The sequence below is a fragment of the Lepisosteus platostomus genome, chromosome 1 (assembly GCF_059453375.1).
Source record: "Lepisosteus platostomus isolate fLepPlt1 chromosome 1, fLepPlt1.hap1, whole genome shotgun sequence".
Classification (NCBI taxonomy): domain Eukaryota; kingdom Metazoa; phylum Chordata; class Actinopteri; order Semionotiformes; family Lepisosteidae; genus Lepisosteus; species Lepisosteus platostomus.
In genome coordinates this window covers 62,662,370-62,679,466 of record NC_142611.1, presented here as the reverse complement: position 1 = coordinate 62,679,466, position 17,097 = coordinate 62,662,370, and the positions used below count along the sequence as shown (strand labels likewise).

The following is a 17,097-nucleotide window of genomic DNA, read 5'->3' as shown; positions in this document are numbered from 1 at the left end:
CCCTTTGGGTGAAGGTGTCTCCCCCTGTTTTTGTCATTTTTCACAAACTGCACGGGGATTTCTTCAGATTCCAACGCCCGCTGAGGGAGGATATCTTTGAGCGACTGCTTCCGCAAAAACGGGGACCCAAAAAGAAATTAAGCAGAGCCGATTTCACAATAAGAACTCCGGAGTCACGTCGGAAACACACGGACGGCTGTGCTCAAGCCGACTCCCTGAGAGCTTACAACCGGATTTCGGGACGACATGGCTAGTGATTACCCAAATCAGCAGGACAGGGCAGAAGGAAAGCCTCCTGCCTGAGCCCTTCTGAGCTCAGGAGGTCTTACCTGTTCAGCCAGCAGGGCAGACTGAAGGATTTCCTGCTCCTTTTCCAGAAACCACTGGATGACTTTGGCCAAGTAACACGGATCCTCCTGAAAACCCTGTTTAAAAAAAAAATAGCTGGAGTCCTGTTTTGGTTCGAGACAGCACAAGGGCACAGAAATAGCTGGAGTCCTGCTCCGGTACGGGACAGCACAAGGACACAGACACAGCTGGGGTGCTGTGTTTCTCTCCTCTGAAATGCCTGATGCTGTAGAATTAACCTGCTTTTCATGTTGAGAACACACACGAACCTGCGGACACACTGACCCCCCAGGACCAGGACTGGACACCCTGCAGACACACTGACCCCCCAGGACCAGGACTGGACACCCTGCAGACACACTGACCCCCCCAGGACCAGGACTGGACACCCTGCAGACACACTGACCCCCTCCAGGACCAGGACTGGACACCCTGCAGACACACCGACCCCCCAGGACCAGGATTGGACACCCTGAAGACACACTGACCCCCCAGGACCAGGACTGGACACCCTACAGACACACTGACCCCCCCACAGGACCAGGACTGGACACCCTGAAGACACACTGACCCCCCCACAGGACCAGGACTGGACACCCTGAAGACACACTGACCCCCCCACAGGACCGGGACCGGACACCCTGCAGACACACTGACCTCCCAGGACCGGGACCGGACACCCTGCAGACACACTGACCCCCCCCACAGGACCAGGACTGGACACCCTGAAGACACACTGACCCCCCCACAGGACCAGGACTGGACACCCTGCAGACACACTGACCCCCCCAGGACCAGGACTGAGTACAGGGGTATCATTGTACAGTAGAATAAAGGGGGTGCTGTGTATGACGGGCAAGCTTACATGTGTACCCCTGCTGTAGAGAGGAGAGGAGGGAGCAGTGCAGAGAAGAGGGGTGTGGCAGGGAAGGGGGCGAGTATTCTGACCTGGAAGTTCTGCTTGAAGCGGCGGAAGTTGCGCTGCAGGAGGAAGGTGTCGGTCTCCTGGAGGAAGCGGCTGTGCTGGTTATCCAGGTTCTCCAGCAGGACCTGGAAGAGGACACTGGCCACGGAGGGGTCCTGCATCGCTCTGACCCTGGAGACGGGAGAGAGAGGAGATGTGGGCTGAGACACCAGAACACAGCATACTAGTCGTGCCGGGGCACGATGGGGCACACAGCGCCAGCAGAACCCCCCCCCCGGGTGACAGGCTTCAATGCACAGAGCCGCCAGCCGCCGATCAATGCTGAGATCGCTGGCGCACAGAAGAGAACGCACTGTACCGGCCAGCTTTCACACGCTTTTCTAAAAAAAAACAAAACAAAAAAACAACTCCATTGTCACATCCCGAAACAAGTGCGTTTCCTCTTCAACGCCAAAGGCTCACTTGCGCTGGGCTGTGCCAAGGCCTCGGGCCTGAAATCACTCTTTAACAAGAAGAGGCCCGTGTCAAAATCGGTCTCCGTGCTCGCTAACGAAGAGGGATTCCCACACGTCCTGTTCCCAGTTGGGGCTGTCGGAAAGGCGGCATGACTCAGACACTCACCCCGAGCGCCAGACAGCACAGTCACTCGCCCACAGGGTGCCGACTGCTCATCTAACAGTCTAGTCACGTGAAAAAGCATAAATCTGTCCTCATTAATGGTAAGAAATCGAAAAATATATTTTATGTTCCCTCCTTTTCAGAAAAGCCTTTACTTAACTGCTTCCATTCTTCACCCCTCTGCTCTTCTTAATACCATCTTCCACGGTCTCCTCTATTGTTATTGTTGTATTGTTGTAATTATAATTGTGTCCTGTCTTGTGAAATTTTCTTATTTATTGTTGTAGTCTTCTTATTTATTGTTATTGTCATCCTGTAAAGCGCTTTGAGAAGCCACCTTTAAAGGCGCTATATAAAATAAAGTTTATTATTATTATTATTATTCATTATGTGGCTATTAGCTTTGCGGCGACGTGTGATCATGCCTCTGAAAACAGAAGTCCATTGAGGTGCAGATACTGGGGTCTGTTTGTTGTTGTTGTTGTTGTTGTTGTTTTTTTAAGAGCTTTACTGGGAGTTTTCTGAATCACCTTTTTCCAAAATACACAGCTACCGTTAAGATTGCTAGCTGGTGGGACACTTTTTTTTTAACTCAAATGTCAAGTACTTTTGATTTGGATTTATGATAGGTTGTTAAATGACAAATCAACTCAATTATGGTTAACTTTCCATAGCTGTTAGCTGACTTTAGTCATGGATGACATTTTTTTACTCCTTTATGAGCACAATCCTGTGCTGAACTCTTAAACACACACTGAGGGGAACAAAAAGCATGTTAAAGCATGTAGCCCTGCTTTAACCCTTCATTTACTTGAGCCTACAGTAATAATAATAATAATAATAATAATAATTGCTTACACTTATATAGCACTTTTCTGGACACTCCACTCAAAGCACTTTACAGGTAATGGGGACTCTCCTCCACCACCACCAATGTGATGATGATGGGGATGATGTGACAGCAGCCATAGTTCGACAGAACGCTCACCACACACCAGCTACCAGTGGGGATGAGAGCAGAGTAATGTAGCCAATTCATAGAGGGGGGATTATTAGGAGGCCATGATTAGTAAGGGCCAATTGGAAATTTGGCCAGGACACCGGGGTTACACCCCTACTCTTTTTGAGAAGCGCCCTGGGATTTTTAATGACCACAGAGAGTCAGGACCTCAGTTTTACGTCTCATCCGAAGGATGGCGCCTGTTTACAGTATAGTGTCCCCGTCACTATACTGGGGCATTAGGACCCACATGGACCGCAGGGTGAGCGCCCCCTGCTGGCCCCACTAACAGTACTTGAGTAGCAGAAGCCCGTGAGCTCAGACTGTGGCCCAGCAGGGTACACTAGTCAGAGCTCGATCTGGGGCTCCTCATCAGAGGGTTGGGGTTCAGGTATCACAGCCACTCCCCATCTACTCCAATATCCTATAAACCCTCATGATCTAACATATAGGGGACTTGCGTTTGGCCAAGTGTGCGTTTGTCCTGCAGGCTTGTGCGCTGTAACATTGCCGACTGATGAAGAAAATTCATTCTGGAGAGAGCGTCAAGCCGGCTCCGCCATCTAATCCCCTTTGCGGCCCGTCTTGACTTGAGCGGTACCCCTGCTCACCAGTCCTGGGTCTCTATCCAGTGGGCCAGGTAGTGCCGGACATCCATGGGGAACTCATCCTGGCCGTACAGCTCGTCCAACCGCTGGAGGTACACAGAGTCCAGGCGCTGCAGCTTCTCCCACTGCGTCATCCTGCAAGGGACATGACAGACTGGTCACACATTCCCGGGAAACACTTTGCCCTCCCCACGGGATGCTCCACTCAAAGCTCTTTACAGGTAATGGGGAATCTCCTCCACCACCGCCAACATGCAGCCCCACCTGGATGATGCCACGGCAGCCATAGTGTGCCAGAACGCTCCCCACACATCAGCTATCGGTGTGGAGGAGAGCAGAGTGATGAAGCCAGTTCATAGATGGAGATTATTAGGAGGCTGTGATTGGTAAAGGCCAGGAGGCAATTTGGCTAGTACACTAGGGTTAACACCCCTACTCTGAGAAACGCCCTGGGATCTTTAATGGCCACAGAGAGTCAGGACCTCGGTTTTATGTCTCATCTGAAGGACAGTGCCTTTTTACAGTTTAGTGTCCCCGTCACTATACTGGCTGCCAGTTGTGAGTTGCAGGGTGACATGGCTGCTGGCTCAATTGCTGGGCCAGCGGGCTTTACTGGTCACAACTGCATCGTTGATATCTGCAGACCTGCAGCAACTAATCAGGGGATTCACTGAATTAAGTAGCCGACCCGACAGATCATTTGGTGGGGGAAATAATCAGAACAGAAAATGAAGACCGATCTCGGTGGTGGAGGAGAGAGTTCAGTTAATTAAGCGACAAATGTAAAGCGTTTCTTAACCTTTGACAAAACACATCTACTGTACAACTAACCCTGGACTGGGAGCCTTGCTCACAGACTACGTGAACATAAGAACGCAAGACAAGTCCAACAGAAAAAGAGGAAGCTAATTGAGGCCATCCGACCCATCTAACCCATTTGCTACTTATCAGCTACTTGATCTGGGACCTCACCTGGCAATTTCTTGAAAGAAACCAGGCCATCGGCTTCAACAACAGGCTGGGAAGCTCGTCCCACATTCCTACCACCCTCCGTGCACAGATGTTTAAATGCATTTCCCCGTAGGTCCCACCTGTACTTTTTGTTTTGTTTCACCGCTGATTTGGAAGAGGCCTAAGACTCGGTGCTGCTGACCAGAGGGATGAGGGTTCAAATCCCGGATGCTGTGCATCTGAAGGAGGTGGTTGACACCCTAGCAAGCTCAGCCATGTGTTTTGGTGCCTGTTCACATCTAAAAAGGTAGGCAGCTAGACATCTGCCTAGCTGCTTTAGATAAAACCGAAAAACCAAATTAAATAACATTCTCCTTTGCTCCCAGAGAACTTCTTAATTAGGTTTTTTTCTCATTAGCAAGGTTGATGTGTTTGCAATGAGAACCGCAGCATGACGGACTGCAGGCTACGGCTCTGGGAAAACATATTCCATTGCTCGGATGCGGTTTCCTGGAAAAGCGAAATCTCAGCAACGCCCTGGATAAACCGCTGTACCGTCCCTCGGTGGCCAGAAATGAAAAAGGAACCGAAACGGCTGACAGGGAAATAAGATAAAGGAACAGCAGTGGTTCTCCTGTGCTGCATCTCCCTCCGTTGTACACGAGCGCCGCCAGCGATAACAGCAAACTGCCACCCGTGGGTGGGATTGATGGGTCATTAATACTGGGATCTGACCCTGAAGCATTCCTCTGCAGCTCCAGGGTGGCGGTGGTGGGATCGGACGGATCCTCCTGGCACAAGGCTGGCCGACTGAACAGAATCGCCGTCTCACAGAACCGAGAGGCCTTTCTGCTAACCTCACTCCAGGAGCTGGGAGGGCGCCGGGCCAGCGCGTGCGTGCCCAGCCACGATCCCGCCGGCACAATGGCACGAGAAAACAGTTTGTTTTTCTGAAAATCAGGTCGGAGGGTGGGGGTGGGGAGGGAGGGCAGAAACAGAAAGAGAGACGGCAGCCGAGGACGCAGGAAGGGTGTTACCCCTGCTGTGCCAGGCCTAGCCTCCAAATCGGGCATCACCAGCTGCAGGTGTTCCCACAGCCACGGGCAACAACCGCTCCTCCAAGCCCCACCCTCCCTCTGGATTTGCATAATGCCTTGACTGTCAATTATTTTGCAATCAAATCACCTGCCGATGAGGGATACAAACTTGTACGATCGCCTGGGATCTGGGCACCGATACTGGCAGGAGGAGTGTCAACACTGCTGTCCTGCTGGGGGGGGGGGGGGGGTGTCAGTCAGTGCCAGAGGATGACGTACCCAGACACCCCAGCGTCTGCGTCCGGCACGCAGAGACAAGCCCACGAGCCACTGAGCCGGGAAACTGCGGAGCGAGACGAGGCAGGACACCGCAGTAGGGACCTAAGTTCCTGGAAAGTGAAACTTAAAATTCTTGGGAGGAATTCTTCAGGATCAGATCGCAGTATTAATGACCCATCAATCCCACCCACGAGTGGCAGTTTGCTGTTATCTGAGCAAGGGCTTTCATTTCTAACTGCTTACCCAATTCAAGCTCGCGGGGGAGCTGGAGCCCAACCCAGCAAGTAACAGGCGCCAGGCAGAGTACATCCTGGACGGGACACCAGTCCATCACTGCGCAGACTATGGAAACATGAACACAGGGAACTCCACACAGACAGCATCCCTGGTCAGAAATCGAACCCAGGGCCCCAGCACTGCATGGCAGCAAAGCTAAACACTGCGCCACCATGCTGCACAGTAACAAAACAGCTCAATCTCAAATAAATCTTGCCAAGGCTGAGTGCGGAAACAAGGGAAGAGCTCAAACCGCAATTACCAACAGTGCTCAGGTGGTTAGGGAACTAGGGTAACAACCACCCAGGAGAGAAAAAAGGTCAAAGCAGGAAGAGAAAGTGGCTTTTTAACACACATGTCTAACAGTCATCCAGACGCAGAGCCACTTCCTGATCACGATCATCATAGCTGTCGTGGCTCAGGACTGCTTATAAAGAATGTAGGGAGACCGAAGATGCAACAGGCAAAGTCACACAAGTGTATTTTATTTCTTGACTTTAGTTCAGCATTTGATACAAATCCACAGAGTGTCCTGCTGAAGGACTGACAGGCTGAAGGAACTGAGTCTTTTTAGTCTTAAGGAACTGGGTCTCTTTACTCTGAAGGGAGAGTCCCACGCTGACAGGCTGATGGAACTGAGTCCCTTTAATCCTGAACAGAAAGGACTGCGAAATGACCAGATCAAAATATTCAGAACCCTCAAAGACAAAGCTAGCCCAGCAGACTTGTTCAGTACCAAGAGCAAAACATGAGCCAGAGGATATGAGTGGAAACTACAAAGGGAAGAACATTTAAAACCGAGAAGAGGATGTTCTTCCTTACATAAAGGGTGATTTGAGGGTAGAACAATCACTCCAGTCATGTTGAGGAAGCCGATTCCGGGGCTTTTTTCAGGAACAAATTGGGTGAGATCATGATGATGTATCTACTATCATCCCAACAGGGCAGATAACTACAGGGAAGCGCAATGGGAAGAAAGCAATGGGTTCACCACAAAGTTTTATTTGGTTCGAATAGCATCAAACACATGACCAGCGGGGTGGCGCAGTGGTCAGAATGGCCATCTTGCAGCGCTGCGGTCCTGGGTTCAATTCCGCACATGGGGTGCTGTCTGTATGTTCTCCCCCAGGTGCTCCCACTTCCTCCCATAGTCCTGCAACCCTCTATTAACATGCAGTGCTGGTAGCTCAACACGTCAATAGGAAAATTGGCCCTGGTGTGTCTGTGTGTCTGTGTGTCTGTGTGTCTGTGTGTCTGTGTGTCTGTGTGTCTGTGTGTCTGTGTGTCTGTGTGTCTGTGTGTCTGCTGGAATAGGCTGCAGTTCCCCTGCAACCCTGAACTGGACAAGCAGTTAATGAAAGTTATGGTGATGATCCTACTGGTCTTCCATTCCATAGCTGGACAGGATACGGGGATCAACTAGCTGCCACCCTCTGATTTGTAACCTCTCTTTTGTATAAAGCACCAGTAAGATCTACAGAAACTCATCTTGACAGGGCATTTGAAAAGTCCAGTTCTCAGCAGGAGAAACCCAACATTTTCAACAGCTTCAGAAAACCCCCACAGCCTGTCACCACCACACAGCACAGCATCACACAGCTCTCCCATAATTACATGACTTTCGCCCTCAGCGTTTTGCATGAGCAATGCTTTCGTGAGCAATGCCGCCAACAGGTATTTTCAGTGAACTCTTTGCTTAAGTGCCTGATGACAGGGCGCTCTGTTATTGGCTGGAGAGAAAACAAGCAGCAGGAGGACACTGGCACGCCAATGGATGCTTTGCAACACGCCTGCCCGTGTGTTATTAAACACAGCTCCGGTAGGGCTGCCAGTCAGCTAACAATTTCACTATGAGAAAGCCTTGTTTAGGAAAGTGATGTCTCAGTAAAGGGAACACCGGTCCTGGAGGGATGAACGGTGCTCCGATTTTTGTTCCAAATGATCTCTGAATTATTTAACTGAACACACCACCTGTTTAACTGATCACAGATCAATTGTTCCAGGACTAAAGAAACTAAAGACTAAGCAGCGAGTTTTGAAACCTGTTGGACTGGGTCTCTCCAGGACCAGAGCTCGACACGCCCAGAGTATCTGGACTGGGACCAGGGTTCAAGACTCCCAGACTGACTGAACTGGGTCTCTCCAGGAACAAGGTTCGAGACCCCTGTACTGACTGGACCAGGGTTCGATACTCCAAGATGGACTGGACTGGGGTTCTCCAGGACCAGGGTTCAAGACTCCCGGACTGACTGGACTGGGACTCCTGGACAATGAAAATGCTTGCACTGTTAATAACTGCAGATTGCAATACAAATCAAATACCAATTTAATACAAATTAAACTAAAACCCTGTGCTGAAACTGGTCTCTCCGTGCCACCTTCCAGCACCACAGCAAACTCCTGTGACCTCCAGTCACACTGCTCTGTGGGGTGGTTTAAGGTCAGAAGGTTCATTTGAGTTTATTTACCGATGAGGCCTGCCAGCTGATCGTCTAATCTGATGACCTACCCGATACCTCAAGATAAGGAGAGGGGATATTATACAGCCACAAATAAGAGTCCCTTCATTAATGAGGGGTGGGTGGGGAAGCCATTTACAAAAAAAAGGATAGCATGTGATTCTTGCAAGATCAGTCTTCACAGAAATACAGGAAATGGACTGATAAAAACAGCAACACTGGCTCCCCACGCCTTCAGCCCTTCGGCACCCGATCAAGACATTGTGTGCATATCCTCTCGCAACCGCCGACGTGCGAGCGCAGGGACAGGACAGGAGCCGCCAGCTGGGGGGGGGGCGGGGGAACAGTGCCATTGAACATTTCACAATCTCTCCCCTGCAGATCTCCCACAGACAGGCACATAAACAACTTTTGCAAAGAGAGGGGGGTGGCTATTAGGCCCATCCAGCAACTTTTGTTTTAACTCCACAAGGAGGTAAGATCATTCTAGGGAGAGTGAAGAAGGTGGTTCCTTTGAAAACATACACTGTAGGGCTGCTATAACACATCAATTTCCCTTCGGGATCAATAAAGTCTTATCTATTTCTAGCCCATTACAGCTACTAGTTACTTCTGCGAGGGAGGAGTTTATGAAGTATTACATCACATCCAATAACCACATATCCAATTCAGGGTTGAGCAGGAACTGGAGCCTAGCCCAGGAAGCCCTGGGCACAAAGCAGGGCACACACACCAGGGCCAGTTTCCCAGAAGCCAATTAATACACCAGAATGTCTCTGGACTGTGGGAGGAACCCACGTAAAACAGAAACAGAGAGAGACCATGCAAACTCCACACAGACAGCACCCCAGGCATTGAACTCAGGGCCCCAGAGCTGTGGGGCAGCAATGCCTCACAGCACCACTGTGCCTCCCCATGTTTTTGTGGAAGATGGGCAAAACTACTTTCAGAGGGAATTAACTACTTTACAAAGACACTGTATACACCTGACTAATCACTGTAAATCTCGCCGGACGAAAGTATTCTCCCCACAGGTTCCTGTTCCATTTTAAAAATTAGTCCCTCATACCAGTAAGCTTTACCTTTAATGGATTTCTTTCGAAAAGTAGCTTCCTCAACACTCTTGGGGACGAGACGAACAAAATCGACACAGTCAACTTAGGCAAGTCAAACTCTGAACTATATTGTTGATGCCGGAAGATCTGTTCTGAGAATTCACAAGTGGTAAAACAGTCCTCCCCCAACGTCGGTGACAAACCACCAGCTGAGAGATAGAATTGAATTGAATAGTCGGACTTTTTACACTGACCTGACCCTATCACAAACGGGCGGAATGAAGAGTGACGATACACAGGTAAACCAAATGCAGGCAGAAAGAAAAACATCGCGAAACCGAACACGCGTGGCGCGACTGCAGCGTCGCCTGTGGAGGCGGTTATTCTAAGTAGTCCCTAAGGTTTGTCGCGAAAACAACAAAACAAAAACATACTAGAGGAAAGCGGCTGCCTCTCTCAAATATTTCCAAAAAGCATTCAATTTCACTCGCTTGAAACGCGAGTGTTTTTGTCACAGCTCACGTGCGCCGTGCAGATGGACCCCGCCGTACAAGACACTGGAATTAAACAGTTCGCCTGCAGAGACACGCAGCGGGTCATTTCTTCGTAGAATAAACTGTGTTTGAGCCACGACGAGAGACATAAAGACGGGATACTTGCCTGAACCCGGGCAGTTGCTCTAACTTCCTGGTGCAGTGCGGTTTATTTGTGTCTTCCTCCTGGCTGGACACTAACGCTGTTTAATTTCAGTTATAATATCAGGCGAACGACGCAGGATGATATAAACAGTTTCTACACACACTGCAGAAACATGAGGACGCCGCGAATCGCGACTAATATTAACCGACACTTGAACTTGACCAACTCACTCGCACGTTCTCCCCTGCCTCGAACAAGCGAGTAATTCAACCTCCCCCTGGCGAAAAAATAGAAACATTGATGGGCACATTAAACCCCACCTTATCTGTAGGAGGTTTCCGGTGTCAATTAAGTGTATGAGAAACCGGCGCCATTGTGGCGCCTATCCGGAGTTAATCTTAGCGTGTAAAGCTAATATAAATTCTGAGCCAAAATGGCGGCGACTAAGGCTGCGTCTTTCAGTTAAGACGCAGAACACATTGGTGTAGTTACATCTTCACCACCCCGCCCAACCGCAGTAGCGCCACGCCTTCTCCAGTTGCTCATTGGTCACATGTGAGCTGTCAAACTCCCCGGCTGCGGCCGATGTGGATCGCGGTTTGGCTGACGTGCCTGTCAGTCTAAGGCGGGAGCCTGAGTTGGACGTATGCAGCAGAGGGTGGCGAAACCAATTAGAAGAACGGCGGCTTCAGCTGCCACCGGCTGAGATCAGCTGATTTACGAGAAATGACGTAAGGAAAGCGGAGGAGCTGCGTTGTCTCAAAGGGAGGAAGGCGCTGAGATTTAAACGCAGAGTTTGGTCTGGTTCACGAGCGCAACAGCACAACACACTGACACTTCAACTTCATTTAAACTTTGTTTGTTACATAACCAATCCCGGTGTCCAGTCCTGGTCCTGGGGGGATCAGTGTGTCTGCGGGGTGTCCAGTCCTGGTCCTGGGGGGGTCAGTGTGTCTGCAGGGTGTCCAGTCCTGGTCCTGGGGTATCAGTGTGTCTGCGGGGTGTCCAGTCCTGGTCCTGGGGGGTCAGTGTGTCTGCAGGGTGTTCAGTCCTGGTCCTGCGGGGATCGGTGTGTCTGCAGAGTGTCCAGTCCTGGTCCTGGGGGGTCAGTGTGTCTGCAGGGTGTCCAGTCCTGGTCCTGTGGGGTCAGTGTGTCTGCAGGGTGTCCAGTCCAGGTCCTGGGGGGATCAGTGTGTCTGCAGGATGTCCAGGTCCCTTCACAGCAGCAGTACTTGAGGAGCTCGGAGAAGCTGTTCAGCTGGTCCAGTTAACCCACTGATAATGATTTAGCTCATGGAGAGCTGAAATGAAAGCCTGCAGACACAGCAGTCTCACAAGGACCAGAACTGCAGACCAGAACTGGGACAGACAGCAAAGTATCAATGATCCCACCAGTTTATACAAGGTAGCAGGTTTGGATGAGCCAAATAATAACCTGAAAACTCACCATCCCGAACATGGGGTGGGAGACTGTTCCATAAGCTGGGTGCCCTGTGACTACAGGCTTCACCGCCAACTGTTATTTTATTAATGCGTGGAATATGAAGAAGACCTGCATTCTGTGATCTAAGCTGTCAACTTGGATTGTGTACATTAATAAGTTCCATTAGATAGACAGGTGCCTGACCTCAGAGAGCCTTATAAGTAGAAGGATTTTGAAGTCTGCCCTGTACCTGACAGGAAGCCAATGAAGAGAGCTAAGTATGGGGGTTATATGGTCGTACGTTCTGCTCCAGGAGCAATTCTAGCTGCTGCATTCTGAATCCGCTGTAAGGTGTTGAAGGAGTGATGGGTACTCCCTGATAGTAGGGCACTGCAGTAGTCTAACCTGCTGTATACAAGAGCATGTATTAATTTCTCTGTGTCTTGAGGGGAGAGAAACTGCCTTAGTTTAGCAATATTTCTTAACTGTAGGAGGAATGTTTTCGATACTGTTTTAACATGAGAGTTAAATGAGAGCCTTGTGTCTAATATGTTGCCTAGGTTGTGTGCTGAGTCTTTGAGGCAAATTTTTAAATCCTCTGAGTTAAGTGCTGAAGTTATAGTAGTCCTATCAGTATTGTTGCCTCCAAACAACAGAACCTCAGTTTTATCAGAGTTGAGTAACAAAAAGGTTGCACACATCCAAGTCTTTACTTCATTAAAGCAATTAACTAAAGTGATAATAGACGAGTTGTCATTGGGTATAAAACGAAATGTATCATATCAGCATCAGCATAGAAATCAGCATATGAATGAAAGTTAATATTATGTTTTCGTATTATCCTACATAGCGGCAGCATGTACAGAGAGAACAATATTGGTCCCAGCACTGATCCCTGTGGTACCCCAAATTGGTGACATTGACAAAGCAGCACAATTATTAGATATTTGAACATAATGAAAACAATTAGTTAAATATGAACTAAACCACATAAGGACGGTTCCACATAAGCCAACCTCAAACTCAAGCCTGCGTAACAAAACAGAGTGGTCAACCGTGTCCAAAGCAGCACTAAGATCTAGAAGCACAAGCACTGTTGCACTCCTTGCGTCAGTAGCTAACAGAATATCATTTACAACTCTTGTTGATGCAGTTTCAGTGCTGTGGCGTAGGCGGAAACCAGACTGGAATTTCTCAAGTATATTATTTGAGTCCAGATACGATAGCAGTTGGGCCACAACTATTCTCTCAAGAACTTTAGATAGAAATGGGACGTTTGAGACAGGCTGTAGTTGTTAAGAGCCTGTGGATCCAAATTTGGCTTCTTAATGAGCGGTCTAACAACTGCTACCTTAAATTGATCAGGTACAAGGCCTGATGCAAGAGCCATGTTCATCATACTAATTATAGCTCCTGCCAGTACTCTGAGGGAATCTTCGACTAGCTGAGTGGGGATGGGATCTAGCGGACAGGTGGTTGACTTTGTCTCAATAATTAATTTCTTGAGTCCTTGTTCATTAACTAATTGAAAAACACTACAGAGGTGCGCATACTGTCTCTGTACCAGACTTCTTTGCAGCTTATTTGATTGTGTTTGAAGTCTGATGGTGCTAATTCTATTGTTAAAGAAGTTCATGAAATCGTCACTACTAAAGTTAGATGGTGCTATAGAACGGTTCTTATTTGTAAGATTAGCTATTTTCTTAAATAGGTAGTGGGGGTTATTTTTATTGCTTTCTATAAGTTCAGAGTAGCAAACTGAACAAGCTCTATATAGGGCTTTCTTGTATTGCTGTAGGCTATCAGTCCATACTGACTTGAAAACGTGTAGACTAGTAGACCTCCACTTGCGCTCTAGTTTGCGGCACTCCTGTTTAAGAGATCATGAGTGATCAGTATACCGTGGAGAGTGTCTAGCAGCTTTGACTACCTTAGTCTTTAACTAGGAGGGTGGGCAGGAGAACCAGTCACAGGAGAGCCTGGAAAACCGGAGCACCAGAATTCCTGGGCCGGTTGCAGCACCGTCTTCCTGGCAGAGGCGTGGACAACCAAGCAGCCGGGTGGGGGCTTCAGGAAAAGCATGAATGAAGGCGTGTGTTGCCCTCACTGCTGACGGGGTATCTCCAATAGAAGGGGTGTGCGGGACAGGGGGCGCAGGACACACCCAGGGTTTGTCAGGGGGAGGTGGTTCAGGGAGGTCTTCCACCAGAGGGACAGGTGAGTGAGCCCCAGAGGGTGAAGGTCATCCTGTTTGTTCACTCTTGCTCGCGGTTCTGGGATGATCTCAGCTGGAGCTTCACTAAGTGGAGTAGAGATATGCTCTTCCTGACCAGTGGAATGTGTGAACAACTACGACAACAACCCACACGTTCCCTGTGGATACACCCTGGACTGTACCATTTTCCACTCCCCTCCCAGGACTGTATCATTTATCTTCACCCCCCCCCCCACGGACTGTACCACTTTCCACTCCCCAACCCTCCCACCCCCCCATTTCTCCTGTTTTCCACTCACCCCTGTGTCAGTGGCACTCAAAAAGAGGAGAGAGGGCAGAGATAAGGCAGCATTTTTCACACACCGGTCTATAAACACAAACATTTATTCAACTGAGTTAGAAGATTGATGGAACAGAGAAGGATAGTGACAGCAGTAACTAGAGAAAATCCTAATGCAATTAAAAAAAGATGCAGTACAGCATGTGGTAAGTCTGAGAGCGTGCAATTTGCTACCGAGAAGACGGAGAGGGATCTACAATACAGCCTGCTTTACAGGTCTCCCACCAGATGGCCAGCTGTTACAGCACACGGTCGGTCGAACCCAGCACACGAGTTGTTTGCTAACATGATCACCCGCAGTGCGGTGGTACAGGGCGCTGTTTCAGACTTCCTGTCCCTCCCGCTGGAAAGTGTGTCCCGCCACCCCCGTGCCAGGAGACAGACGGAGGCTGGGAGAGGCAGCGCCGGCGGCTCGGTTCAGACGGGCTAGTCGACGGCAGTGGCCGGCGTCCGGTAGTCCTGCTCGAACACGAGGTCCTGCCCCTGCTTCATGCGGTTCAGGAGGTACCTGATGCCCGCCTTCACCCCCGTCTTGAGGCCGGAGCCCAGGGCGTACCCCGCGATCCCCACGGTGCCCCCGGACACGGCGATGAGAGCGTCGGTGCCCAGGTCGACCGCGGACAGGAGCGCCCTCTCCCGCGCGGTGTGGGAGCAGTTGACGGAGGCGTAGTAGGCGGCGGTGCCCAGGCCGTACAGCGTGCTGACGGCGGGGATCCAGCCCACCACGCTGTAGACGCGCTCCTCCGTCTCGTGGGCGCACTCTACGCCCGGGCTGCGCCGGCCGCGCCGGCCCGGGGTCCCCCCGTCCCCCACTCCCTCCTCTTCCTCCGCGGGGGCGCCGGCGCAGTCCTGGATCCAGGACTCGGAGTCGGCGGAGGGGACGATCCGGCTGCCTCTCCGCAGCACGGCGGCGAAGCGCCCCGAGCCCTCGCGCCCGGACACCCCGGCGCACCGGGGGCCCAGCCTGCAGCACTCCTGCATGGCGTCGCCCGGCCCGCCCAGCCGCGGGCCGGCCGCCTCCTGCCCCAGCAGCAGGGTCCCGGTCAGCCTGAGCCAGCCCTGGCACTGCCGCGCCCCCGCCCGCAGCACGGCCTGCAGGCGCCGCCAGTCGCGCCCCTCGCCGGGGCTCCTCTCCATCAGCTCCGCCAGCTGCAGGAGCAGCTCGTGGGTGTCGCCCACCCCGAAGGCCTGGTACAGCCCCAGCACCAGGGCCTGGGCCTCCCGGGGGCAGCCCAGCACGGCCAGGGCGGGCACCAGGGAGAGGCTGACCAGCTGCCGGGGGAAGACGGAAGAGGAAGAGGAAGAGCCGGCGTCTTCAGAGAGAGGGGCCACCATGTCCGCGCAGCTGAGGTTCCCCCGGGACGCTGGGGCGGCCAGCCGGTGCCGGAGCGTCCCCGAGAGGGCGTCCACCATGCGCCGGGCGGAAAGCGCCCGGAATTCCCCCTGGAAGGAGTGGGAGCCTCCGGCAGGGGACACTCCTGGCTGATTGCCCCCTCCCTCCCCCTCCTCCTCCCCCTCGGCTTTGGACGGGGCTCCAGCCCGCAGGGAAGCCGATCGCCCCTCGTCCCCCTCCTCCTGCTCCGCCTCCTCCGCCGGGACTGCCCGCACGGCGCGCGGGGGAGCGGGCAGGGTCAGCGCCTGGCAGAGGAAGGCGTCGCTCAGCAGCAGCTGGCACAGTGTCAGCCACGTCAGCTTGGGGGTCATGGTCCGGGTCCGAGCCAGCTGGCGCACAGGGGAGGAGAGAGCACAGGAGGCAAGTTTCAGCGGGACATCTGCTCTGCGTGCCAGGCCGGCACGACAGCTACAGGAGCACGTTTCCAGCTCTTTAAATCCTTTTCTCAAGCCCTTAGATTAAATCACTCAAGAATACCTCATCAACCCCCCCCACCCCCCCGCCAACGCAAATCTCAGAATCGCAAACACTTTCGACCTCTCGGGATCACAGAGAAAGTCAAAAGGACACAGAAATGTGGCTCTTTCTAACCTGGGTTCCTGGTTTTCTCCTCACTTTATTCCTCTGTTCTTGTGTCGGTGCCTTGTCCCTGAGCCAGGGCCCCACCTGTGTCGTTCTGCGGGTGCTGTGGGCAGAGCTGGTCCGGGGCCGAGGCGTTCAGGACCCTCGCTCGCTGTGGGCAGGGCTGGTCCCGGGCTGAGGTGTTCAGGACCCTCGCTCGCTGTGGGCAGGGCTGGTCCCGGGCTGAGGTGTTCAGGACCCTCGCTCGCTCGTCTGTGGGTCTGTGGGGCAGAGGCCCCTCTCGATGGCCTCAGAGCCCGCTGGCAGGGCGCACGTTAGGAAACTGTCAGCGATCGGGGGAGTGCACTGCGCTTGGCTTGTTTACTTAGTGCCTTTCCCCGTCCAGAGACACTCCTGTTTTTTACTTTTGTTCTGTGTTTTTAACTTTGAGCCATTCCCCATGAATGCAATCCCAGACTGGAGTTGCCACTTGGGATCTTAAATTTCAGGAATGTCCGCAAACGTATTCCGGCACCCCCTGCCCCCACGCTGCCTTTACTAGAGAGAGGGGGGGAGAGGGGGGTCCGTCTGTGCTGTTTTCTTTCTTCTCTGGGGCTCCCGGGGCTGAGAGATGAATCACAGATTCTCCAGATAAATTATTGCCATTCTTTCAGGGACCAAGGAGAGCCCCCACACCCCACCCCTCCTCTTCCCTAACTCTCCTCTCTGCCAGCTGGCACAGCCAGGGGGACCGGCCTGGTATATTGATTAACTCACAGGGAGCCAGAGCTCTCTCAAGCTTCGTCCCCCAGCTCACGAGAACGAGGGTGGCTTTGCTCTGACCCAGATTCTCCCTCTTCCGCGCCAAGAGCCGGGATCTGGACAGTGTGCAGACCAGGCAGCTTCGAACCACAATGTGTGTGCGAGGTTAGGTCACTGGGTCTGACAACAACTGCATTACCACATACTG

General features: G+C 51.9%; 2 protein-coding genes across 3 annotated transcripts in view; both read right to left on the bottom strand.

Moving 5' to 3' along the window:
- The window catches only part of stat2 (signal transducer and activator of transcription 2), a 38,685-nt gene extending 28,158 nt beyond the window's left edge, over nt 1–10,527 (bottom strand). Inside the window, exons 1-4 of one of the 2 annotated variants that reach the window (XM_088633391.1) lie at nt 10,217–10,527; nt 3,503–3,634; nt 1,297–1,444; nt 330–425 (exon numbers count right to left, since the gene is read on the bottom strand). In XM_088633391.1, coding sequence (XP_088489517.1) covers nt 330–425; nt 1,297–1,444; nt 3,503–3,633 — 375 coding nt within the window. In that variant the 5' untranslated portion in view covers nt 3,634; nt 10,217–10,527. Of the gene's footprint in view, nt 1–329; nt 426–1,296; nt 1,445–3,502; nt 3,635–6,009; nt 6,184–10,216 lie in introns of those variants that run through there. The other variant, XM_088633392.1, reaches the window with a different exon arrangement.
- A 3,672-nt stretch (nt 10,528–14,199) lies between these two features.
- Nucleotides 14,200–16,818, bottom strand: apof (apolipoprotein F). The gene is made up of 2 exons (XM_088633389.1): nt 16,158–16,818; nt 14,200–15,895 (listed from the first exon to the last, which is right to left on the bottom strand). The coding sequence occupies exon 2, from the start codon at nt 15,875–15,877 to the stop codon at nt 14,600–14,602; it is 1,278 nt and encodes a 425-aa protein (XP_088489515.1). The 5' UTR covers nt 15,878–15,895; nt 16,158–16,818; the 3' UTR covers nt 14,200–14,599.
- Between the last annotated feature and the right edge of the window lie 279 nt (nt 16,819–17,097).

What these genes read in the sequence shown, in the direction of transcription:
- apof (XM_088633389.1), bottom strand. Translation starts at nt 15,877, where the DNA reads ATGACCCCCAAGCTGACGTGGCTGACACTGTGCCAGCTGCTGCTGAGC.